The sequence below is a fragment of the Triticum urartu genome, chromosome 1, assembly GCF_003073215.2.
Source record: "Triticum urartu cultivar G1812 chromosome 1, Tu2.1, whole genome shotgun sequence".
Lineage (NCBI taxonomy): Eukaryota > Viridiplantae > Streptophyta > Magnoliopsida > Poales > Poaceae > Triticum > Triticum urartu.
The window spans coordinates 559104006-559129001 of NC_053022.1; the positions used below are offsets into that span (position 1 = coordinate 559104006).

The following is a 24996-nucleotide window of genomic DNA, read 5'->3' on the forward strand; positions in this document are numbered from 1 at the left end:
AGATGTGGAATAGCGACAACAAATGGCGTTTGAAAAAAAAATCGGGATACACGGTGATGTTGATTCGGATAAAGTTACTCTAGTGAATAAGAAATATGGAATGACCGTATTGTCTATGGGAAATTACAAGCGGAAATAGAACAGACCCTATAGATAAGATTCAAAATAATAGCGAAGAACCAAACAAGAAAGTGGAAACACTAAAATCCTATAAAGATATGATCAATCGGGAAGGGTTTTTTTTTCAGAAAAGAATAGGGGAATGTCTTTCAAGTACAGAAAAAACGAATGGGAAAAAAAAAGGTCCCACCGAGACTTGAACTCGGGTTACTGGATTCAGAGTCCAATGTCCTAACCACTAGACCATGGGACCATTTGCTGGTTCGATTTTCCAGTTCCGGTTGTCATAATAACTAGAAGGTCAGGCATCCTATCTGACAGCCGTCGACTGTCTGAGAAAATCGAGCACGCTCCTCGTACAATTCGCGCTTGTTATCGTTAGATGGATTTCAAGGAAAACTACTCATCGTCATTGCCGTCTATCAGTAGCCCGTGTCTTCTTTTCAGACCAGCCTTCCGACTAGCATTCCTCTCTGCCATCGATGATGATCCGATGCTTGGCATCTTCACGATCATCCAGCTCGGCCTCACTGTATATTCATCCAGAAGTTCAGCATCGCCATGTTAATGCTAGGTGAATTCATCAACTCCGAATGGAGAGAGGCGTCCCTGAAAAGTGACAAGTTCATTTTACAGTTGGATAATCATCATTGCACATACTAACAGCATGCTACTCTCGCCGGTTACTGATGTGATGTCTACGATATTCTTTTGGGGTCAACTGAGCCCTAAACCACTTGCAGAGTTGTCAGTATGTTTTTCTGAATGATATTCATCAACCCTGAGTAATTAATGTGTTACTAGATGGCATTCCTGACATGAAACGTACTCACGGTAACTGAGTATGTTGCCATAGAGTGTCTACACCGACTCCAATTGCGAAAATCACATCCACATCAAGAGGCACTCTTTATTATCATAGAGAATGAATCATGCAAGTTAAACAAAGAGAGCACCGTGTTCCCATACAACCGTCATACGATTGGCTAGTAACATTTGATCAGACCGCAACACTGGCTGGAGAGGCTGTATCCAAAACTAACACCAGGGCCAACTTGGAAAATAAATCATGTACAAAGACAAGAGCCTGACAACCTCAGGTTGCATCTGCTTACTGCCAATTCTCAGTTCCCAACTCACAAGCATGTCACCTCACTATATAGCAGTAGCAGACCATCTACTCCAAACGTATCTGACTTTTCACTCACCAATTTCAAGTAAACTACTACTCATCATCATCGTCGTCAATTACCATTCTGTGTCTTCTTTTCAAACCAGTCTTCTGACTGACATTAGAGCCTGCCATGTCCCCAGATTCAGGCATGTCTCTGTCATCGATGGTCCGTTGCTCGGTATCTTCACCACCATCCAGCTCAGGCTCACTGAAGTCATCAAGAAGTTCAGCATCACCACCTTTATCGTTAGATGAGTTCAACTCCGGATGAAGAGGGGCGTCCCTGAAAAGTGAAGTTCATTTCATAATCATTCAAGACAAAATCATAATTTCACATATTATAGTAATTAATGTACTATCGATGGTTATTGATGCCTGCCTGTTCAGCTTTCACTAGGCAAAAGTGCGTACATCAGAAACAGTATAGACGCCCTCAGATATCAAGCTATTCTACCTCAAAACAATATTAAGCTATACCAAGTATGTCAGGTAAATAACTTAAATGAGCTTACATGACATTTGAACCGACAGTCTCATTGTCCGGAACAATGTTCTTCGAAGAATCTTGGTGTTCTTGTCTGTTCTCTGTAACATCTGATGTAGATAACCTTCTTTTCTTTCCTCTATTGTTTAAAAATAGAAGGAACTAGGCCAGTCAAAATGTGTGCAAAGGAAGGAATCATAGCATATAAATTGATGATGTTTAATAATTGGCATCATGAACATTCAATATTCAGTTCTTAATGTATGTAAAGCTGAATGAGCTCACCTAAGCAGAGATCCTATGGTTTCATCATCAGAATCTGTGCCCTGCGAAGCCTCTTGATGCTGTGATATACCTGGTGGAAGATCCACCGAGGCCAGCTCCTTATTTTTGGGTCTGCAATAGATGAAGGGAAAAACTCGATACGTCAAAACAGACAAGGCAGCATCAAATACTATGGTAATCATTATTGCACATACTATAATATGGTACTCTAGATGGTTATTCATGTCTGTCTGTTTTCAGCTTTCACTAAGCATAAAGTGCATAGTATAGGAAACTCTATTCCAAGTATGTGAGGTAAATTACTTATACAGGCTTACATGATATTTGAACCGATAGTCTCAACGCCCCGACCAGTGTTCTTCGAAGAATCTAGGTCTTGTTCATTCTCTGCAATATCTGATGTTGATAACCTTTTCTTCTTTCCTCTACTGTTCAAAAATAAAAGTAATTAGTCCCATTCAAATGTGTTGAGGGAAGAAAAACATAGCATATAAATCATTGAGTTTAACAATTGGCTTACCTAAGCAGAAATCCTATGGTCTCATCATCAGAATCTGTGCCCTGTGAAGTCTCTTGATGCTGTGATATACTCGGTACAAGATCCACGGACGGCAGCTCCTTATTTTTGGTTCTGCAATAGATGAAGGGAAACACTCAGTGTGTCAAAACAGGAGGCAGCATCAAGTACTATAGTAATCATTATTGGACATGATATAGTAAGGTACTCTCACTGGTTATTGATGTCTACCTGCTTTCAATTTTCACTAGGCATAAGTGCATAATATGGAAACAATACAAGAGAAAACATACAGCCTTGAATATTAAGCTGTTCCAAGTATGTGAGGTAAATAACTTATATGAGCTTACATGGCATTTGAACCGATAGTCTCAATGCCCAGACCAATGTTCTTTGAAGAATCTAGGTCTTCTTGTTTATTCTCTGTAATATCTGACGTTGATAACCTTTTCTTCTTTCCTCTACTGTTTAAAAATAAAAGTAATTAGTCTCATTCAAATGTGTTGAGGGAAGAACATCATAGCATATAAATCATTGAGTTTAACAATTGGCATCATGAACATTCAGTAATCAGTTCTTGTTGTATATGAAGCTGAATGAGCTCACCCAAGCAGAGATCCTATGGTTGCATCATCAGAATCTGTGCCCTGAGAAGCCTCTTGATGCTGTGATATACTTGGTGCAAGATCCACAGATGGCAGCTCCTTATTTTTGGTTCTGCAACAGATGAAGGGAAACACTCAGTATGTCAAAACGGACAAGGCAGCGTCAAGTACTATAGTAATCATTATTGCACATGCTATACTAAGATGTCTACATGTTTTTCAGCTTTCACTAGGCATACGTGCATAATATGGAAATAATATATGACAAAACATAGAATATTAAGCTATTACAAGTATGTGAGGTAAATAACTTATATGAGCTTACATGATATTTGAACCGATAGTCTCAACCCCCGGAGCAATGTTCTTCGAAGAATCTAGGTGTTCTTGTTTATTCTCTGAAACATCTGATGTTGATAACCTTTTCTTCTTTCCTCTACTGTTTAAAAACAAAAGTAGTTAGTCCTAGTAAAATGTGTTGAGGGAAGAAAATCATAGCATATAAACCAATGAGTTTTAACAATTGGCATCATAAACATTCAGTAATCAGTGCTTGATGTATATGAAGCTGAATGAGCTTACCTAAGCAGAGATCCTATGGTCTCATCATCAGAATCACCCTGCGAAGCCTCTTGATGCTGTGATTTACTCGATGAAAGGTCCACCGAGGGCAGCTCCTTATTTTTGGTTCTGCCATAGATGAAGGGAAACACTCAGTATGTCAAAAGAGACAAGGCACATCATAAAATAATTTCTTATAACTGTGGCATGTTCACACTCGGTTCTTAGGAAGGGAAAATGAAACCTAGAGTCCTAAATTAGTTGCACATTTTGCCTATGATGAAACTAAGAAAAACTAACTTGACAATACATGCTGTGGACTGTAGTCTAAAGAATAAATGGCATACAAGATCAAATAATATGATTCTGTTTTGCAGAAACAAATGTGTTTTCATACATCCCATGGCATTTCTGTCGTAATTACTGGCAACTTCAAATAGAGTTAAACAAAAATATCTAAGTTCTTTATTGATTTTGATTACATACTGGCAAAATTTCCAGCCATTTTCATCAATCATACTTTCTGATATAAAGGCATTTTTAATAGAATTCAACCGGGGTGGGGGCCCCCTTCCCTCTTATCTCCAATCAAAACTCTCCAACCGGCTAAGCCCCGTAAAACGTACGTGAAAACCCATGGATGTAGCATTGCTCATCCTTTTATTAAGGGTAAAACAAACTCAAAGAAAAAATATCACACCAATAGAATTAACTCACAAAAGCAACCAGTGCGGGAATTTACCTGCCCTTAAGTGATTGCAATGTTTCTTCATCAGATGATACTGGATGATTATCGTTGTTGTCATCCTTACTGCTTAATCGATGAAGCCTTTTCCTCCTGCGCCTGAAAATGCAAGCTAGACTTAATGACAAGTAACAACCAATTAGCTATTAAATCACACTAATTTCTTTTAATAATGTGCTTAGGGCAATGTATGCACTAGTTTTGACGTTTTTAACATGTTAAATTGTGGATTCCATCTTACTGATAACTGCATAACTGAATTTCAAGCTTGTAATACAGGCTCACAGCCATGGAGGAAGAATGGCACAGCTCGTCCTTTATAATACTCACCGGGTGCTTTCTGGCTTCGGATCGTCCAGCACATCGTTTTGTGGTTGTGTAACCAGACCTTCAGCTGAAAGAGATGCCTCTGGAACTTTTGTCCTCCTAGTGACACTCCTGAGACCTAGCTGTGTAAGCTTTCGAGAAATTTGAGCCGACGATATCTTTCCACTGGGATCTAGAGCTTCAGCAATTAGATGACTGCATTTACGATCATCCTTATATCTGTAACATACAAGGAATAAACATTCAGGCATCATCATGTGATTCATGCCCAAGTACTAAACAATAAACATTATTACATACTCATAAGCAGTACAAACATCAGGAACTTATTTTCCGTTCCAGCTTAGCAAAGCATGTTATACGAATTGATCAGTGATCTTATCCTTTCTTGACATAAATTGATCACTTACTTCTCGTGAAGATCTCTGATAAGCTTCTCTTGCTCTTCATTAAAAATGGAACGCCCTCGTCTCTTTGGGACCTCTTTATTCTGAGAGCCTCTAGATATAGTAGTCCTAAATCAAGTAAATCTAATCAAAGAGCTAGTCTAGGGAAAGCATCTGTGTTTAAATGCAGAGCTAGATATAAAACAAACCTATCATTATCCTCAGCTTCACCTTCACTGTCTGAAAGTGACAGTAATATGCTCCTTTTGTCTCTGGCACCCATGCTCTTCTGAGTATCACCTTCACGTTCACCAGAAGATGAATCTCCATTCCTGTTCACATGCACACACGAATGAAAATAAATTATCTCATTCACACTATTAATGGACAATTGGGCATATACAAGACAAACTTACTTATCACCATCATATGGTTCATGTGGTATATCATAGTCAGCTTCATCGTCACCAAGAGAATCTGCTATATTTACTGGACCTCCCCATCCTTTACTTGAACCAACTTCACCACCCTTATTGTTAACATCTCCCTTGAACTCATTCAGTAGATAATCAGCGTCAATGCAATGGCATTCCTTTCTTGTCTTCCAAAAGAGGGCATCAACAAATAACAGTGGCTGTTTTTTCATTGCTCTCACCAACTTCCTTACAATTTTAGAAAGAAAATTTACAATATTTGCATACTCCTTTGAACTCGAAGACTTCTGTTCAACTAATATATCATAGAAAGTAGTCAGAAGCGATAGCTGCAAAAGACGGGCAGTATAATGTCAGATCCCAACAAAATACAGCCCTGATGAAAAATATATGACAGTGAGCTATTACCTGATATAGCATTGGTGACACATCTAGATCTTCACAGAATCTCCGCAGCATGCATATGATGTAGTGGTTTGTTCGAAAGGAGTTAGTCTTATAGTACTTCAACAACCAGCATATATTTTGGACAACAGAATTGTTGGCTAGGCTGGATATTAACCGCGATACGTTAAAATCAACTTCACTTGTAGCTGGGGGGCAATCATCACTTGAAGAATCTGAAGCATCTTCCTCTTCATTAATGGTATTTCTTTTCTTTTCAGCACTGCCTGCAGAAGATGGATCACCTCCAGGCTGTGTGGTACAAGTATCTTCCTCTTCGTTAATGGGATTTCTTTTCTTTTCACCACTGCCTGCAGAAGATGGATCACCTCCAAGCTGTGTGGTACAAGTATCTTCCTCTTCATTAATGGGATTTCTTTCCTTTTCACCACTGCCTGCAGAAGATGGATCACCTCCAAGCTGTGTGGTGCTCTCCAGATTAACAGCCGTATCCACAATTGTATCTGGCAGATCTGTGCCATCGGAATCAACTTTTCCTTGCTCTAAGAGAGTAGGTTCTGCTAGAGGATCCTCACTTCTCAAATCTGGAAGTGAATCAGATGTAGCTTTAGTCCCATCTGTTGGGTCTATACAGCTTTGCTCCACATTCTCTGTTTCAGGTTCGATACTCTGATGTTTGTCATCTGACGTCTTCCTTTTTCTGCCCTTTCTTGTCCTTTTCGCAACCTAAATTGAGGTGGTGATTAATAATCAGATCAAGAAGGGAGGAGGGTCGGTTGCTTCAGCATGAAGCTTGTCATCTTTACATAAGCAGTTGAAATTTGGTACAATAAAATGTACTCCCTCCGTCCCATAATATAAGAATGTTTTTGACACTAGTGTAGTGTCAAAAACGTTCTTATATTATGGGACGGAGGGAGTAGTTGCTGAAAAATGAAGATCCACACTTCATGTAACTTGTGGTGGACCATACAAGCAAGAATATATTGACGTTGGGACTGAAAACAACATACCCTTAAAGCACCACGTGCTTGAAGCTTCTCCATCAGCTGTAGCATGATATGAACTGTTTCTAGTAAATCCGCAAGAGCACTGATAAGAACAGACAAGTGAAACAATGGTTGGAAGCATATAAAAGTAGAGTATACATAAAGTTGGTTGAATGAATTAACAAAATAGTGTGGACCTCCATTGTGCAGAAAAAAACTACTGTACATCGAATTCCTGAAATACCCTTTCGAAAAACCACAGGGTGAGGGTGCAACAACTTGCACATTCATAGATCCCACTTTTATCATTAGACATCACAAGAGTTTCAACTTACAATGTGCACCCATTAGCTAAATGTAGTAGAATGTGCACCCACTTGTATTTTCAGGTGCAATGGAGGAAGAAAGAAAATTGTGCACCCAATGTATTGGAGATGTACATTGGACTTTTGTAAAGCAGGCAAACAACTAGAGTGCATCCCTTTCATAATGGAAAAAGGTTAAATGGAGAACTGCTTGAAGTACATGTTGAGAACAAGACTATTATTCTAATGGATGTTTATAAGTTGTATATACATGTGGAGCATCATTTCTACCAAGACAAGTATGCACAAATTGCAAAGTAAAGTTTCTATCAAATACATGTCAGAGAAGCATAATAGCAATTTGGTGTCTTTGCATATACCGAAGCTTCATGTTTAAGCAGCAAATAAAGAGTATATAACATATAAATAAATATGAATTTCTGAAAAAGGAACTTTTGTATAAACCTTTTTGGTTGCTTATGAGTATCAAAAGATCTGAACAAGTTCAGGAGAAACTGAGTCAGGCCTTGTTCTGTCTGATCATAGAACAGCTTATACAGTAAAACACGGGCTGTTTGAGATTCCCTTGAATCTTCAGGATGAACTTTCACCACCAAATATATCATGCCAATCTGCAAAAGGAAGATTGTTCAGTGTGTGGATTCGAATAAGTCAAAGATAGAGACCATGAAAACATACTAAAGGAACGCGTTAAGGGAATTATGAGACTAAGCAAGTTCATATTTCTTAAGAAAATTAAATTCTCCTTTTCACACTAGCAATGTATTGTGATTCTCTTCGTAGACCACGTTTAACAGAGTTCTCATTCTCAGACAACAAAGGATAAATACAAATAACCAATAGATCCTATATGCAGTTTATGAAGCTTAACAAATTAATATCTAGTTACAAGTTAGGCACTTAGTAGTTGATACTTGGTCATTACCATCAACATTCAGCAAGCAGTGAAGTTGATAAATAAATCATACTACTTGCTGGTAGTGAAATGGCTTCAAACTTTGCCTACTTATGGATAAACAGTAAACAAACCAAGCTCAAGCCTAGTTTCAACCTCTACTTTTCTTTTTAAACGATATCAAAGTTGGCAATCCAAATTTGGTTTTGGCGCAGCTATCTGAGCAGTACTCCATTTACTTGTTATAAACCTTTTTCAGGAAAAGAAACTGAACCAAGCTCAACGAAAACAATGGATCAAATCTTCAAAGTTAAGCCTGGGCGATTTTACTCAGACTTCACTTGTTTAAACCATTACTATTTTCGTTTTAGAATGTCAATGTCAAGATAGTGGTATGCAGACCGTTCTCAAGCTCATTGGCTCAGGAAAAAAATTGGAGAGAGAAATATGCAACTGGTTATACAAGATCTAAGTAGTGTCCCTGTCTTTCTTAAATGTACGGGATACATATTTGCTTACCATGTTCTTCATTAAGGAGCCAGCAGCTGAAAGAGTTTTGTAATCCTTAGTATGCTTCAGGTCTTCATAGGCCTCACGCCACCTGGACAAGACTATATTGAACATATCTTCGTTTAATGTGGCTGCAACAGGTCCACATATGTCACCACGAAATGGCAGATCATCACATTCATTGCCTGGTGAAGTCTCAGACAGCTGGGGCCCAGCACTTGATTTCTAAACAAAAAAAATGACACGTCAAAAAACAGCATGACAACAAGATGACAGACACATTTCTGCATGAATAGTTATAATCATGGTATTCTGTCCAATTAAGATAATGTATTCCCTAAAAAAAGGTAACAAACTCACACATAAAAAATCTAGCAAAACAAGACAAGATAACGAAGTTGCATGTATTGTAAAAAAACACTGACGTACAACTTAAGTTGCATGCATTGCATTAGTGAAGATAAAATCAACTATATATGATCAGATATTGGCAATTCCAGTCAACATTGCCCAGGTGATAAAAACATGGAACAACAATTAGATATAGGAAAATGCAGCATCACAGCCCATGAGTTCAGTTCCAAACCTGAGCATTTGATGTTTTCTCGTGTTGAAAAGCTAAGACAAAGCAAACGACTTTGAAGAATGTAATGTTATCAGATTTCTCAATAGAATGATGCTGCTTCACGATATCATCACAAACAGACTGCATCAGGACTGAAAAGCACTGTGTTATCTCAAGCTTACAAAAATATAGGACACAGTAACAGTTTTGGAAAAGGAGCGCTTAAGTTACCATTATATCCTCCAGATAAAAATTGATCCATGAAACTTCTTAGCATTTCCATAATACCCTCCTTTGGTATGTAAAGAAGTTCATTATCCCATGCTATCCTTTTCTGAGGGCCTCTTTGGACATTACGCATTTTCCGGAGGCTATTTGCTGATGACATTGCTGAGCTGGGGTTCCCTTTGCACAATGACTTAGATCCATCCTGTAAGATCAAGTGCAACACAAAGATTACAACACAACGATTTATCCACTTATGATGTAGAATCTTAATAACAACATTAGATTATACGGTACCACTGCAAGGCATGTAAAAATTCCGTTGAGTGCGTGATTCTCCGCATTTCTCTGCCTGAACATCCTTTTTTCCCTCTCTTCCTTCTCCATCATCAATCTCAATGAATCAACTGATGTATCGATATCTCCATTGACCTGCTCCTATGAAACATCGAAAGAGTAACACAGTTCTCACTGTAAGTCATGGGAAAGGGGTCATCTAAAGAAATAGATAAATTAGTTTTGAAGAACAGGAATACCTTTGAGCCTTCAGGACGAACTTTGGCGATCAATTCTGGGTCCCGGCCCAAGAAAAGATAATGAAAGATTTCCAACAAAAGAAGGTTTTCATGCTTGAGATAACCAGAGGGCTCATCAATATGTTGAGCTAGCACTAAGATTAGGTCCATCATATTTTCTTTAAACATGAGTTCTAAAAAGCTGTCAGCCAGGTACAATAACTGGGTAGCTTCCCCAGATGCCTTCTGAGGCAATGTGATTTCTTGAATAGCCAAGACGTTGCGGAATAAAGTAAGCACCAACTGTACTAGCTTCCAGTCATCTTCCGTGAATGAAGTTCTGATTGCATTGAAAAGTAAGTCACGCTCAACTTACTAGAACAAAGGAAACATAGTGTAATTGAACTAGTATAATGTGAACAGAATGGAATGAGAATGACAGAACATGCATGACATTTGCACAATTGGCTTTTATGCAACCGAACAGAAAAGGATAAATATAATATATTTTTAAGGAATAAGCATAATAGTCTTTTGGGCACTACTTACACTTGAATGGGTACAAATACCTTATCTTTGGTCACAGTTTGATTGGAAGAAAATAAATCCCAAAAGCATATTTTTATTTCATGAGCATAGTCCAGTGCAGATGAAGATAGCATCAAATTGACATGTGGATCAGGCATAATCATCTTTCTCATATGCCAGTGACATTGATAAATTAAAACTTACAGATTTATTACAGCATAATAAAAGCATGGCCTCATCTGATACACAAGTGAAACTCAAAGTAGCAACAGAAGAGAATTCACCTTTCCAAATGATCCAATGGGTCCTCAAGAAGGGACACAATCACTGCGATTGCAACATTCCGTGTGAGTGCAGCCTTCAAATCCCACAGATACTCTATCTGCTGAGCAACATCCTCTGATGAAGGATCGACAGGCATGGTGAGGAATACCAAAACTTTCACTTCGAAGAAAAGAGGAAAACATTAGACCTTGTAGTGTCACATTAGTTAATCCAACTGAAAGCACAATGTGTGACCTTGTAGTGTCACATTAGTTAATCCAACTGAAAGCACAATGTGTAGCTATATAAAGGGGAAAAGACAAATATTACAGTGATAAGACTCAATTCCAGATGAATTACAAGTAAATCAAAATGTGACCCTTAGAGTAACAGATATTTAGGTCTATAAGGTCAAAACATGCCACGAAGGTGTGTGCATTCTTATCAGATTACCATATCCTAATCTATAAGACTGAATTACCCCCATGATAATTTCTTACAGTTTTTACCAAATTGTTATGGCCGAAAGTAGCAATCAAGATTCTGTTTCTCAAGAGATTAATGCTCAAAGATTTATGGCGGAAGTTTGCTAAAAAAATCCACCATGGAGACCAATTCAGTGGCTAGAGCAATGCATATTTGTGAATATAGGGAGTAGAGTCTGGGGCCTTCCATGCATAACCAAGTTCAAAAATGATGCATATTTGTCAATATAAGGAGTAAAGGGATGATGAACTTCAGTCTGGCTAACTAACTCTTCCATTCCATGCATAACCAAGTTTGTGATTTTCCTGAAGTTCAAAACTACATACTGGTATCCTCGGATAAGAAAAAAATGCATACTAAAAATAGATAGAGGATACTGTTATTTAACAAACAGATCCGAAATGGCAGACGCTAGTTTTTGTTCAACAGTATAAGCTGGTTGCACAACAGAACTGCACAGGTATGCACAGTAGGAGAAATGATGGCCAGTATCATAATTTGCACATAAGCTGGTTGTTACATAATGATGGCCAGTATCACAATAGGAGAAATAATATAAGCTGGTTGTTACATAATGTGCACATAAGCTTCGGCGAATCGAGACAGCAAAATGTGGACAGTGTCAGAGACTCCTCTACCCACAAAATCAGTTCTCTAATCTAATTGCTCGAGACTGACAGATCTTGTGCGGGTTCCGTCCGTGCAGACCATGACAACAACTTCAGAGTTTCAGGAAGGGGGGATAGAAAATCTACCTGCCGTGATGACGAGGTTGCGGTCGGACTGGTAGTTCTCGATGATGGGCACCAGATCCCTGGACGCGATCCTCCACTTGCAGACCTGCTTGAAGACCTCCCGCCGCTCCGGGTCGTCCCGCCGCAGCAGCCTCTGCAGATCCTTCAGGTTGTCTGCACAAACGCGCGCGCAGCGGAAGTCAGAGAACACCAGACGGAGGCGGACGCGCGCAAGGGGTAGGAGAGCGGGCGGCGGTACCGAGGCAGTGTTCGCCCTTGACGTAGCCGACGGCGCCCCCGTCGTCGTCCTCCTCGGCGGCCCCGAGGCCGGCGCAGGTGAGCGAGAGCATCGCCGAGTCCATGCCGCTCCGCTAGGGCCGGTGCGTGGAGGCGGGGGTGGGGTGGGGTGGGGGGAGGAGAGGTGGATCCAGCGAGGTGGGAGGGAAGCGGTGTGGAGAAGACGATGGATTTGGGGGATTTTTGCCGCCGCCGCGCGCCATTACGGTGGGGTTTTCCCGCGCTTTTGGCCCCGCTTGGTGGGCCGTCGCAGGCCCTTGCTCTCTCCCGTCCCCCACATAGGCTCCTACCCATTCGGCCCAACTACGTGGACCGCCAGCAACTTACGGCCCGACAGTTGAGTAAAAAAAGGAGAAGAAAAAAAAGTAAGGATCAGACCGGAGCGTAGCCGGAGGAGAAGAAGCCAAGCGACCGAGCGACGATGTCCATGGCCGTGCCGAGCTCGCTCCGCGCCCTGGCCCCTCCGGCTCTGCTCCCGTACCCTCTGGGGACGAGCGGGTCCGCGCGCCCGTCGCCGGCGCACCGGGCGGCGCGGGGGATGATGGTGGCCCGGCGGAGGGACGTGGCGGTTGCGGCGGCGGCGGTGGCGGCGGACGCGGGGTGGCTGGAGCGGCTGCCGGAGAAGGAGAAGCCGCTGTACGCGCACAGCCTGCCGTGCATCGAGGCGTGGCTGCGCAGCGTCGGGTTCGCGCAGTCCCGCGAGGACCGCGCCGTGTGGGTCGCCGAGACGCCGCTCTGGCACGCCCGCCTCAGCCTCGACGTCACCGACCTCCACATCAGGTAGCCCGCCCGCCCGCCCACCCATCCACGCCGGCCGCCGTGCCGCTCTTCTGTAGAAAAAATAAAATCTCTCTGACTGAAGAGGAATTGCAGCGCGCTGTACGGCGAGCGATTCTGGTTCAGACAGTTCTTGCTCCTGCTTCGGCTGAATAATGCGACGATGCCAGTGTGTTCTTGCAGCTTAGTTAGCCCAATATAGCAAGCAATCGACTTGTCAGATTGCTCGACAGTGCAGTTCATCATTTTTATTATCCCAAGGATTATGGTTCAGCTAATGCTCTGCAAATCCTGTACCGAAAACCAAGCTGACAGTGCGATTACTGCTCCTACTTTTAGTCAGAAGGAAAGGCCCTGCCCTTTTCAGATCATAACTACTGACTTCATGATTTAGCACCCCTGACCACCTGAATTCCAAGATCGAGCTGCATCCTCATAACACCAAATGCAATGTTTCCAGTGTGTTCTTGCGGCTTAGTTAGCCCAGTGTAGCAACTAGTAATTGACATGTCAGATTGCTTAACAGTTGGTTGTTTTCATTTTCACCAAGGATTGTGGCTCTGCAAATCCTGCGTTGCTAACCAAGCTGCGAATGCAAATACTACTGTTCTTTTAGATAGAGATGTCATTCTACCCTTTCCAGAACATACTGACTTTATAATTTAGCATCTGACTAGCTGAATTCTATAAGATCGAAACTACATCCTCATGGCACTAGAAGGCATGAAACTCTTTGCTGATCGCCTGAATCATTATTGCCAGGACACTGATTATTTTCACTGAACCCTACTATTTTGAATCGACGTAATCAGATACCTGAAGAGCGGCCCAGGGAACCTGGAGAAGGACATGGAGAGGAGATTCAGCTACGCCCTGAGCAGAGAAGACATCGAGAACGCCATCCTCGGCGGACCCTGATAATCCCCCGTCCATCCACCAGCCAGCTCGATCGAAACCAGGACCCTCCGTCCAAGCACGACCACCCCATGCAGGATCCCTTGTTCAAGTGTGATGTGATGTCAGAATTCAGTTCTGTATACTAATTTCGACGTGGTTAATCAGCACAAGCGAGATAGGATTCAGTGCCAGTGTCGCCTCTGTTTTCAAGCAGACCTGTACAGATATTTTCTCTGGATTGATCTTCTAAAAAGAACATTTTCTCTGAATTTCCTATTTGTAGCTGGATTTTCTCTGGATTTCTGTTGATGACACGATGATCAGATATTTGATGCCAGTTTGTTTCTGCATCCAAGATGGAAATGGCTTTGCAAGATTCACCTGCAAAAACGGGTGTAGCTTTGCACAGTAGAAGTAGAAGCAAGTGTCAGTCTACTTTGAGTCTGAACCGCCGATTGGGCAGCAGTAGGTGGCTCAGCTCAGCTTCTTTTTCTTTTCTTTTCGAGATAAGCTTCTTTTTTATTTTTTTTATTCTTTTTAGGGTTCCTTCTTTTTTTATTTGATGATGAGGAATAGTAGTGGCTGAGCTGGTCCAGTCGAATCAGGCCACCACGCTTGCCCCGCGGCCCGAGCCCGTCCGTCAGGTCGGTCGTGTCAGAGGATAAGCGGGCTATCCTTCTAGCCCCGCCTGAGCTGGCACCTAGTCACGGACGCCTCCCACCCACCCCCTCCACACGACGCGGGCCACGTGGCCCACCAATCAGCCGTGGCCCGACCGCTACGCGAGGGGCCGGCCGGCGCACATGGGCGGGGCGCACACGTGGTGCGAAAGCCCGTTCCGGCGGGGCCCGCGCGGGAGAAGCGGCCACCACGTCACCTGCATGACCGGGACGCCGCGCTGGCCCTCGGGGCGCGCGCGCGGCGACGCGTAGCCCGGCGGCGCGGTCGACACGTGGGGAATGGGTGGTGCGGGGTGACGCGGGATCGGACGGCGGGCCCCACCCCCACCCGCCGTTGGCCCAGCTCACCGATCCACTTGCACCGTCGCCCATCCCGCGATCCCAGGCTAGCTGCACCCCAAGAACCTACACGGCCGCGTGCTAGTTTGATTTGTTCCTCACCGAAATCTCACGTTGGTTACCTCGAAAATTAGCCAAGAAAGCTTGGTCAGTACATGAAGCTTGCAAAATATGCCATTGCTTTTTTTTCACACAGTACAGATGCATATATATACGCGTATAAATTCATCCCTATGAACGCACACATTCACACTACCCATCTCGTAGTCGACGGGACGTCTCCTTTCACTGAACGCGCATCGCCGGAAATCCAAAAAAATGCGAGCATCAGGACTTGAACTCTGATGAACTGTGGATATCACTGTCCACCTAACCATCCAATTACAGGTTGGTTCACAAAATATGACATTGCTTGACCATTACACCTCGGTACGCCAATTTTTGATTGGCATGCGGTGCCTTTCTTAATTCTACCGTACCACAATTTTGTTCATGATGTCTCGTTCACAAAAAGCAAATGTTCATGTCTCGAAAAGTATTGCTTTATTTTTTAGAAAAAAAAAAGACTTTGCTAATTCAGATGCGTGTTGGACGTCGGCACCCACAAAGATTTGGATGTATTTTAATTTCTAAAGGTATTTTTGTAAAGATTTATACTACTTAGCATATGAATGTATTATTTAATTTCTCTAAGGATGTTTTTATAAGGGTTTGTGTTATCTAATATTTGACCTTTGGACTTTAAAAAAGTGTCTGTCCAAGTTTTGAATTACAGATCATTTTTTGAATGATCCGCGGTATTTATTATAAAGCAGAATGCGTAAATGTTTATTTTAATTTTGTGCCTATGCGTGAGATAGGTAATTAGATATAATCTTTCTTAAATGGGTTTAATCGAATAGTTTAATGTGACTCGATATGTGCCTGAATTATGCATTGTTGCACCACCTTTTATTGAGGTTTTGTAAAAAAAATCTCATATGTCTACAAAAAGCAAGACTCAATGTCCAAATATCAATAGTCCATGTCGATAAATTGGCAAGAACATGTCACTGCCTATAGCTAGCGATCTTGGTTAAGTGGGTCTGAAGGAACAACTCAATGCAACTCAATATGCATGTGAATTATGTAAAATCAATGGCCACACAACCTTTCATTGATAGCCTATTTGGTTGGGCGAATTAGTGGTAGGGAGCAAAAATTTGAGGGGTTGATGACATATAATCCATTGTTTGGCTGGAGGGAGAGAGTTGAGGAGGGAATAGGAAAGGGAATTAAGGGGAGCAATTCTCACATATCTCTTCCCTGCCCTTCCCTGTTAATTTAGGGATGTTACTTTCTTTCAAACTCCCTGGTTAATTCCTACTGCACATTAAACATAATTTTGAGACTAAAAATCAAGTTTTCATGCCTAATCCACCACTAATTTTCCCATCCAATTTTCCATCATAGCCAACAGGTTGTGAGGTTTCTTCACAAAATATCATCTATCTACAAGTAGCAAGACCTAATGTCCGATAGCGATAGTCCATGTCGGAAAATTGACAAGAACAAACACGTCTTGCGCGTTTAGCTTTAAAACCAATCGAGAAAAAGTGTGAAGAGCATGTCGCTCCTTTTTCTTGATTGAGAATGATGCTTGATCATACATATGTAGTTGCCTCCATCACCAATACATTATCTGTTTGAACTGCTAAAATATCTCAAATATTTAGAAACAGAGCTAGCTAATAATAAGACATTCTCGCTCATCTTGCACCCTAGGTGACACACTCTAGATTATTCTTGCTCCCTTCTTCATTCGACCTTCTTTGAACATGCAAGCCGAAGATTTTTTTTCTCATAATTTTTTTAATCTGTTTTTTATGAATATAGTGGTGATTTTATTGGACAGAAGATACCGTTTGCACTCGCTGAATATCCTTGTAGCACTCCCCGCATGAAATTATGGAGTCCATGTGGGAGCATATGAGTGAATGGCGATCGGTACATGCTCCCAAGGTGCGTGTTCCTATACCCAAGATAACTGAGAAATGGAAGCCTCCTGGCGAGGGGTGGCTAAAGATCAATTCCGATGGTGCTACGTCAAAACATGACAATAGTGCCGGTGGTGGTGCAGTCATCAGAGACCGCGAGGGCGTTTTTAGGGGAGGATTCTGTCAATATTTCCCACATGTAGTTGACCCGGAAGCAGCGAAAATCCTTGCATGCAGACATGCGATTCAGGTAGCACTCGATAGGAATGTACCGAAGGTTCACTTGGAACTGGATAGCCAAGCGGTTTGTGCAAATGATCAAACAAAAGGAAAGGAATTTGTCCACAGTAGGGCCATGGGTCTAGGAGATCAAGACGATGCTCAATTCAGTGGAGGAGTTTAGAGTTTCGTGGGTTTGGAGGTCTGCCAATGTTGCCGCGCACAAGCTTGTGACAGTAGGTGTAGGTGAAGTGAGATCTGAGCTGTGGCTTGAATCTCCACCGGATTTTATTTTATTTTAGATGTAATTTCAAATGCATTCCAAACTTTGTTTAGATAATAATAAAGCGGCGGCAGGTTACCCCTCAAAAGAAAACATCCTTGTAGCACCAAACCCGTGGGACGCAAATCGGGGTGCCCGTGGCCGGCCGCTGACCCACGGCCCGCCCCAGTGGCCCAGTCCTTATCATTTACACGTGTCCCGTGACGTGGCTCCAGCCTTTCGCGCCCCCCTCCAACTCTCCTTCCCCTCCCTCGCCTCTCCTCTCCGCCCCACCAGCACCACCATCACCATCTCCCTCTCACCGCGCACCTCCTCCCCGGAACCACCGCGCCGGCCCGCCCCGCGCCGCCGCCCGATCCGCCACAGCCAGCCCCGCCGCCCGGAGACCATCCTTCCAGGTGAGAGATCGACTCTCCCCCGCCCCCGCCCCCGCCCCGTGCCCGCCCAGTCCAAATCCGCGCGCAATGCTCGCCCAATTCCGCCCCGCTCGCCCGCGTCTTCGCTGTTACGAATGCGCCCTGCGGCGGGAGGGGAATTCCCCGAGCGTCCGCCCGTCCGTGCTCGACGGGCGAGCTCGCGCGCGTCCGGGCGGGCGGTACGCGCCTCGCCGGGAATTGGTGTGGTCCAGGCTCCCTTCCCCGCGCCGCCGTGGTGAATCCCCTCCGATTTTGGAAGGAGAGAGTCCCGTGCGTACGTAGGAGTAGTCGAATTCCCTTTCGGTGTTCGAGGCCGGTGCCGGAATTGGTAACAATACTAATACTACTAGTAGTACTTACTGGTTAGCATTTTAATTTAGTAGAAGTATATACAGGCAGGGGCCGGCCGTTCGAGATTGGTCGGGGAATCAACCTGCTGTTGTTAGTCTACGCTGCAGACCGACAGTGATGTCGCTGCTTCTCTGGGTTGTTGCGTGTGCGCTTGAAACTGGGGACTTGGGGCATGCTTGATGCATTTGTGTCTGGGCTTTGGAACCTGCTGTGTTTGGGGTACTGTTTCGCCCGGCACCTCTGATTTCCAGACAGAGGAAACTCTTTCCTCTAGTGGTAGTTCGCACTTTGATGACAGAGGAAACTCCTCTTTCTTCCCGTGATAGTTTGCACTTTGGTGTGAATATATTCCAGCATCAGAATTCTGGAACACCACCGTGTCTGTTTTCAGGGTCACCCTCTACCTCTGCGCGAAAGCTACTCCACCACACGGAAGATTGTACATCATATATGAGATTAAGTCACTTGAACAGTCTATTTTCTTTTCGGGAAGAAACAGTCTGGTTGGTTGGTTCTGCTACGCCCGGACCCATTGAAAACTAGCACATCTGAATGCTTACTTCACCTGTACTTTTGGTTCGGTGAATTTGTATATGGTATGTTGATACAGTCTTGATTTCTACATGGCAGAGGCAGGTGTTCAGTGAACTCATGGCGCATGATGAAGCTGTGGCTGCCCAGAAGACTGGAAAATCAGGTTCACCTCCTAAGGTAAGAATCGCTGATTTACAAGTACCCGCTGACGACTGAGATATTGCCTTCAAAGAAAGGAAGCTCTGATTTAATACAACTTGCTGACTGCTGAGAAATCGCCCGACCTTCTATGGCATGATCTTTCTGGAAATTAGTTGTATGATTTATTATAAGAAATTCATTGCCAACACAAATATATACAATTTTAAAAATTCCGTCAATGCAGCAAAGAACATCACTGGTATTACTGGCCTTAATGGCTGATGGATCACCATCATTTGCAGGATCAACCAGCTCCCAGTCCATATCCTGATTGGTCGGCCATGCAGGTTCAGTGTTTTCCCGTTCTCTTACTGTCCCCACTTCCCAAAGACTGTATGACACAGTAATTTAAGCAGTAACATCAAACCTTTACAGGCATACTACGGTTCTGGTGTCATGCCACCGGCATATTTTGCCCCAGCCATAGCTGCGGGTCATCCACCTCCACCGTATATGTGGGGTCCTCAGGTATTTGGTTTTTTATCTCTCTGTACAGTGGTGTTTCTTCATGCACTGTATTGAATCCAAGTTCCTTCTCTTCATCTCTGCAGCATATGATGCCACCCCCTTTTGGAGCGCCATATGCAATGTACCCACATGGTGGAGCTTACCCGCACCCGCTTGTGCCCATGGTAAACATCAGATTGCCCTGTGCTTCTTTGCACTTTGCTTAAATAAAACTCAATGTTTGAAGCTTCAGACATTTATGCACTTTTTGTGAAAAAGAAGACAAAATATATGTTGTTATCACCATCTGGAGCAGTAGTATTGTGGTTTGAAGGACACAACGATAGTAGAGTTCCATTATCTTGGCTGAGTCTCAATTAAAATATGTTCCAGCACACTGCAATTTTGGAGCAACCTAACATAGAAGATCTGTGTTAGGAAAGATGTTGCTACACTGCAATTTCCGAACAATCAAATGGTAAATGGGTCCTTTTAATGTTCCTTTTGGTGTGCTGTAATTCACCGCCAGCTGAATAGAAGATCGTTGTTAGGAAAGATATATATGGTGTAGCTTGCTTATCAGAAGAAAAGATCTATAGTGTGAATCTGTATTCTATATTTCTATAACTTTTATGCAATATCAGATTCATACTCATTTGTAATGACCTATCGTGCCCTTCGACCATACTCATTTCCATAGTTATACTATTTTACTTCCAGCATCTGAACCTATTATGCTGATATCTTCCTTGAACACACTTCTAAGTTTCTCGTTCGGATTATTTCTGTTCATCTGATTTTTGTCTTGATGCTTTCAAGATGGCAAGTCCATTGAGCGTGGAGCCAGCCAAATCTGCAAACAGTAAGGATAAAAGTTCCAATAAGAAACTTAAGGAAATTGATGGGTCTGCAGTATCTACCGGCAGTGGTAACAGTAAAAAAACATCATCCAGGTATTTACATGTTTTTCTTCTGTTTCTGGAATCAAGTATTCCTGTCCTCTTCTGGTAAACTGACGCTATGCTCTTCTGATGGTCAATTCAGTGGGGATTATAGTGGAGAAGGCTCCAGTGATGTTAATGATCTGAAGGTACCAATTTGGATGTGTGGTTTTACATGTATTATGTTTAGTGTCTGGACAATCCTGATTTAGGCTAAAACTTTACATGTTCAGGTGAGCGGGACTCCTAGGAAACGGAGCTTGGATGGTGGATTTGGTATTTCACTTTTCTATTAACTTGTTTAATTTTCAGAGGTTCTAGTATTAGTACCTACTTTGATTAGTCATCCTGCTGCATTAGCCATCTTGCATTGTAACACTTCTCTTATGTTTTTTTTTTGGTAGGCAAACTTGCATCTTTTTTCCTTTACTTGGAAAATAGATACACTTGCTTCTTTGAGTCGCTTCATAGCTGTAATCAAGTCCTATCCTAAGTTTCACTGTTGGCAAGAAAGTGGCTAATACCTTAAACCTTTCTCCAGACGCAGAAGCAACCGCGGCAGCAAGGAATAAAGATGTTGTAGCTTCTAGTCCTATAATTCGAAATGGCGCAATTTTGTCAAATCAGTGCTTTCCAGCTCCAGTCATTAAACCCAGTGTTACAAATGTTGCTAATTCAAGGGCAATAGGCACACCAGTGTCTCCATTGCCAGGTGTTATGGGTCCAATTCATACCGGAATATCAACTGAATTATCATCTAAGGTACATTCCATCTATTGTTTGTTTAGATCCGATAGAAAATCTGGATTATGACTGTTTTTTTCACACAACAACCCAATTCCTAGCGTTTTTTGTTAGGTCATTATTATTGTTACGCCAACAGTATGTGCTAGACCATTTCTGCTTCAGGGAATGACTTTTTTTTTTGGAATTTCTCCATGCCAGGATGAGAGGGAAGTAAAGCGTGAAAAGAGAAAGCAATCAAATAGGGAATCTGCTAGACGGTCGAGGCTGAGAAAGCAGGTATATTGTGTTGGCCTCGTTTTCCTATTAACTCATAGGCTCTCTTCTATGTACTCTTTGATGAATGTGTTGCAATGTAGCAATATCCAATCCTCGAAAAGGGAAAGCAGTATCTGGAAACATGGACATGAAGCCAAATTGAATTTTCTCCCATATATGATTTACAAACTATTATTTGCATCTTAGTACAGTGATACTGGGACGCAGTACTCCATTTGATAGTGTCCTTTTGGTGCAGGCTGAGACAGAGGAATTGGCCACACAAGTAGAATCGCTTACAGCTGAGAACACGTCTCTAAAATCTGAAATCGGCAAGCTAACGAAAAGCTCCGAGAAGCTCAGAATAGAGAATTCTGCTCTAGTGGTATGGAACTTTTGTTTTCAGTGATAACTGGTCTATCTTTACCATGTTCCATAGTTTGTTCGCCGGTGTTTGAATCTGCCTTTCTCTAACGGAAGAACACATCGTATCTCAGATGAAACTTAAGGGCACCGCAGCACCGACCAGCGCAGAAATGCCTCTGGACAAATCAGCAGTTGCTGCACCCTCCTCCTCTCCTCGTGTCGTGGAGAATTTCTTGTCGATGATCGACGACACAAGCAAGTCAGGTGTAAAAAACCACATGGAGCACAGCGAGCCCAAGCTCCGCCAGCTCCTCGGCTCCAGCGCGACAACGGATGTCGTGGCTGCAAACTGATTGATCAGCCTCTCTCTGGCGCAGACTAATACCTTGCATGTGGCCTGGGGTTTCAGCAAGCTCATGCTGCTCACATAACATCGGCGTGACAGTGTAGGTATTTTTATTTGGCGAGTATATTCAGGAACTCCGGCGGTCATATCTACTCCGTGTTCCGGTTCCTGACGGCTACTGTACTTTAGGCACTGATGCTGAAGTCTCATTGTGTCCATGTTTTCACTGTAATTTTATTGAGCAGTGTTGTAATATAGGGGCGTTGCGCTTCATGCCAACCTTTCTAAAAACCTTTTGAGACCTCTGAACGTGTGGTGCCATACAAACTAAAACTGTGAAGACAGTATATGCAAGAGGTTGTGTGAACATATACCGAAATTAAGTGTTTAACTTGGACCCATGTGTGTTGTTGCAATTTGTGCACTTCGTTTTTTGAGGAATCACTGCATAGGCACGCTGGCACAAGGTACATCTGCCAAGAATCGGTGTCAACCTTGCTGTTCAGTTTCCTTAACCGATGACACCGTAAAGTCGTCTATGATATTGGGTTCTTTAACCGATGACACTGTAAAGTTGTCTATGATATTCCTGATCATGATGGAGCTATGCTGGTCAATATGGGGGAAGACTGTTGCATTCCCGGCTTCCCAAATCTTTCAGAGGACAAGGCGCCACCACATCTTTCAGAGGGCAAGGCGCCCCATTTCGTGATGCTGGCATCGGAGTCAATGATATGCTTGTGAAGTTGTAATGAAGGTTGAGCCAACTGTCGACCTTGTTGGGAACCTCCCGAATATTATCAACGCGATCTTACGGCTCGGTTAAGGAGATCATAATGACCCCATTGAATCAAGAATCCGGCAACAAAGACGACATGGACTGCAAGTCTGCAACTCCAAACACACAACATGGGATGGGCGATTACGTATGTTAGAAATTACACCGTTTCTCACCATAGATGAGACTAGTATGGTAGGTTCAATGGAGTGTGAGGGTAGGTTGTCTTCTTTTTTTTTACTGGAACTAGCAAAACGACCCGTGCGTTGTAATGGAAGAAAAAAAATCATAATCTTCAATGGCCATGACCATATTTTGCTGCATCCCCGAGATACACTATCACTCTCATTGTCGTGAAATCGTGAACAAATTTTGAAAATCATGAACATTTTTTAAACTCGTGAGCATATCTGAAATTATGAACAATTTTCAAATTCTTGAACATTTTTACAGATTTCGAACATTTTCTAAATTCATAAACATTTTATACTGTTTGCAAAAAAATAAAAAATGTTAAAAAATTTGAAACATTTTTCTTGAATAGGCGAACATTTGTAGAATCAACGAACATATCTTTGGAAATTGGTGGGATTTTTTTTGAAATTCACGGACATTTTTTAAAATGCATGATAATTTTTTGAATCAGCGGACATTTTCTGAATCAATAATCTATTTTGTAAGTCACGAACAGTTTTTGAATTCATGAACATTTTTTGTATTGGCGAAATTTTGTTCAATTTCATTAACATTTTTTAATACACAAACTTTTTAAAAAAATCATGAACATTTTTTGATTTCCCGAACATTAGTTTTCAAAATTGCTGACATCATTTTAGTATGAAATATTTTTTGAGAAATAGTGAACATTTTCTGAATCCACAAACATTTGTGAATTATTAAATATTTTATTGCAAAATTCGCATTTTTTATTTTTCGGAATTTTTTTGAAGTCACAAATTATTTAAATTGTAAAAAACAAAGACAAAAAAGGAAAACGAAATATTAAAAACAAGCCACTCGGACATGGGCTGGCCCAAACAGGCGCGATGTGTCTTCTCCCAGCACGCAGAGCGCGGTATGGAAGGTTCCTACTGCATGGGCCAGCCTAGCCCCTTTATTATTATTATTAGGTATAGATATAAGATGTTATTCACAGATAATTGACATATCATTTTACAAATAATTGAGAAATAAAGTCAGGAATCAAACTCTCCGAAATATCAGAGGATCTATTTGTATAAGAACAACTAGCTAGAGCATCCTATAATGTGTTTGCTTCTCGATAGCAATGGATGCATCGGATAGTGAGGATAGGTTGTCTTAGTTGTGGGACTTGTTGGTTTTATGATATTTGGTACGACGGAATTGTGCCTCTTGGGTTGTCTGGTGGCATTTGATACGTCCATTTTGCATCATGCTTTTATATCGATATTTATTGCATTATGGGCTGTTATTACACATAATGTCACAATACTTATGTCTATTCTCCCTTATTTTACAAGGTTTACATAAAGAGGGAGAATGCCGGCAGCTGGGATTCTGGGCTGGAAAAGGAGCAAATATTAGAGACCTATTTTGCACAGCTCCAAAAGTCCTGAAACTTCACGGAAGTCATTTTTAGAATATATAAAAAATACCGAGCGCAAGAAGTTCCAGAGGGGGGCCACACCCTGGGCACGAGGGTGGGGGCGCGCCCTACCCCCTGGGCGCGCCCCTGCCTCGTGGGCCCCCCGGTGGCCCTCCGATGCCCATCTTCTGCTATATGGAGTCTTTCGATGGGAAAAAATCATAAGCAAGCTTTCGGGACAAGACTCCGCTGCCACGAGGCGGAACCTTGGCGGAATCAATCTAGGGCTCCGGCGGAGCTGTTCTGCCGGGGACACTTCCCTCCGAGAGGGGGAAATCATCGCCATCGTCATCACCAACGATCCTCTCATCGGGAGGGGGTCAATCTCCATCAACATCTTCACCAGCACCATCTCCTCTCAAACCCTAGTTCATCTCTTGTATCCAATTCTTGTCTCCAAGTCTGGGATTGGTACCTGTGGGTTGCTAGTAGTGTTGAT

At 42.5% G+C, this 24996-nt stretch overlaps 3 protein-coding genes and 1 non-coding gene across 12 annotated transcripts; 2 read left to right on the forward strand and 2 right to left on the reverse strand.

Moving 5' to 3' along the window:
* Positions 1-301: 301 nt before the first annotated feature.
* On the reverse strand, positions 302-373 carry TRNAQ-CUG. The gene has a single exon. It is a non-coding gene; the product is annotated as a tRNA-Gln (tRNA).
* A 637-nt stretch (positions 374-1010) lies between these two features.
* LOC125529807 (protein timeless homolog) lies at positions 1011-12592 on the reverse strand. Of its 9 annotated transcripts, none has more exons than XM_048694255.1 (25): positions 12340-12592; positions 12102-12254; positions 10881-11040; positions 10090-10408; positions 9851-9985; positions 9560-9758; positions 9350-9480; positions 8773-8988; positions 7803-7969; positions 7057-7135; positions 6047-6769; positions 5621-5967; positions 5414-5536; positions 5229-5333; positions 4822-5037; positions 4489-4590; positions 3768-3875; positions 3511-3624; positions 3187-3297; positions 2931-3044; positions 2584-2694; positions 2381-2491; positions 2064-2174; positions 1807-1917; positions 1011-1577 (listed from the first exon to the last, which is right to left on the reverse strand). In XM_048694255.1, exons 1-25 carry the CDS (start codon positions 12440-12442, stop codon positions 1346-1348), a joined length of 4401 nt encoding a protein of 1466 aa, XP_048550212.1. In that variant the 5' UTR covers positions 12443-12592; the 3' UTR covers positions 1011-1345. The 9 variants fall into 9 exon arrangements, with proteins under 9 accessions (XP_048550212.1, XP_048550197.1, XP_048550205.1 ...); XM_048694240.1 differs by having other exon boundaries at positions 3511-3621; positions 9851-9991; XM_048694248.1 differs by having other exon boundaries at positions 2931-3041; positions 9851-9991.
* A 141-nt stretch (positions 12593-12733) lies between these two features.
* LOC125529861 lies at positions 12734-14320 on the forward strand. The gene is made up of 2 exons (XM_048694292.1): positions 12734-13157; positions 13967-14320. Exons 1-2 carry the CDS (start codon positions 12799-12801, stop codon positions 14070-14072), a joined length of 465 nt encoding a protein of 154 aa, XP_048550249.1. The 5' UTR covers positions 12734-12798; the 3' UTR covers positions 14073-14320.
* A 3449-nt stretch (positions 14321-17769) lies between these two features.
* Positions 17770-22551, forward strand: LOC125529872 (common plant regulatory factor 1-like). Its single transcript, XM_048694298.1, has 12 exons — positions 17770-17946; positions 18946-19026; positions 19293-19337; positions 19426-19518; positions 19602-19682; positions 20317-20450; positions 20542-20587; positions 20672-20714; positions 20980-21200; positions 21384-21461; positions 21700-21825; positions 21938-22551. The coding sequence occupies exons 2-12, from the start codon at positions 18967-18969 to the stop codon at positions 22157-22159; spliced, it is 1149 nt and encodes a 382-aa protein (XP_048550255.1). The 5' UTR covers positions 17770-17946; positions 18946-18966; the 3' UTR covers positions 22160-22551.
* Positions 22552-24996: the final 2445 nt, after the last annotated feature.

Coding starts and splice junctions, on each gene's coding strand:
- LOC125529861 (XM_048694292.1), top strand. CDS start 12,799: ATGTCCATGGCCGTGCCGAGCTCGCTCCGCGCCCTGGCCCCTCCGGCT. Junction 13,158..13,966: donor GTCACCGACCTCCACATCAG/GTAGCCCGCCCG, acceptor CGACGTAATCAG/ATACCTGAAGAGCGGCCCAG.
- LOC125529807 (XM_048694227.1), bottom strand. CDS start 12,442: ATGGACTCGGCGATGCTCTCGCTCACCTGCGCCGGCCTCGGGGCCGCC. Junction 11,041..12,101: donor CAACCTCGTCATCACGGCAG/GTAGATTTTCTA, acceptor TTTTCTTCGAAG/TGAAAGTTTTGGTATTCCTC. Junction 2,695..2,930: donor ACTATCGGTTCAAATGCCAT/GTAAGCTCATAT, acceptor CATCTATTGCAG/AACCAAAAATAAGGAGCTGC.
- LOC125529872 (XM_048694298.1), top strand. CDS start 18,967: ATGGCGCATGATGAAGCTGTGGCTGCCCAGAAGACTGGAAAATCAGGT. Junction 19,027..19,292: donor AATCAGGTTCACCTCCTAAG/GTAAGAATCGCT, acceptor CATCATTTGCAG/GATCAACCAGCTCCCAGTCC. Junction 19,338..19,425: donor CTGATTGGTCGGCCATGCAG/GTTCAGTGTTTT, acceptor AAACCTTTACAG/GCATACTACGGTTCTGGTGT.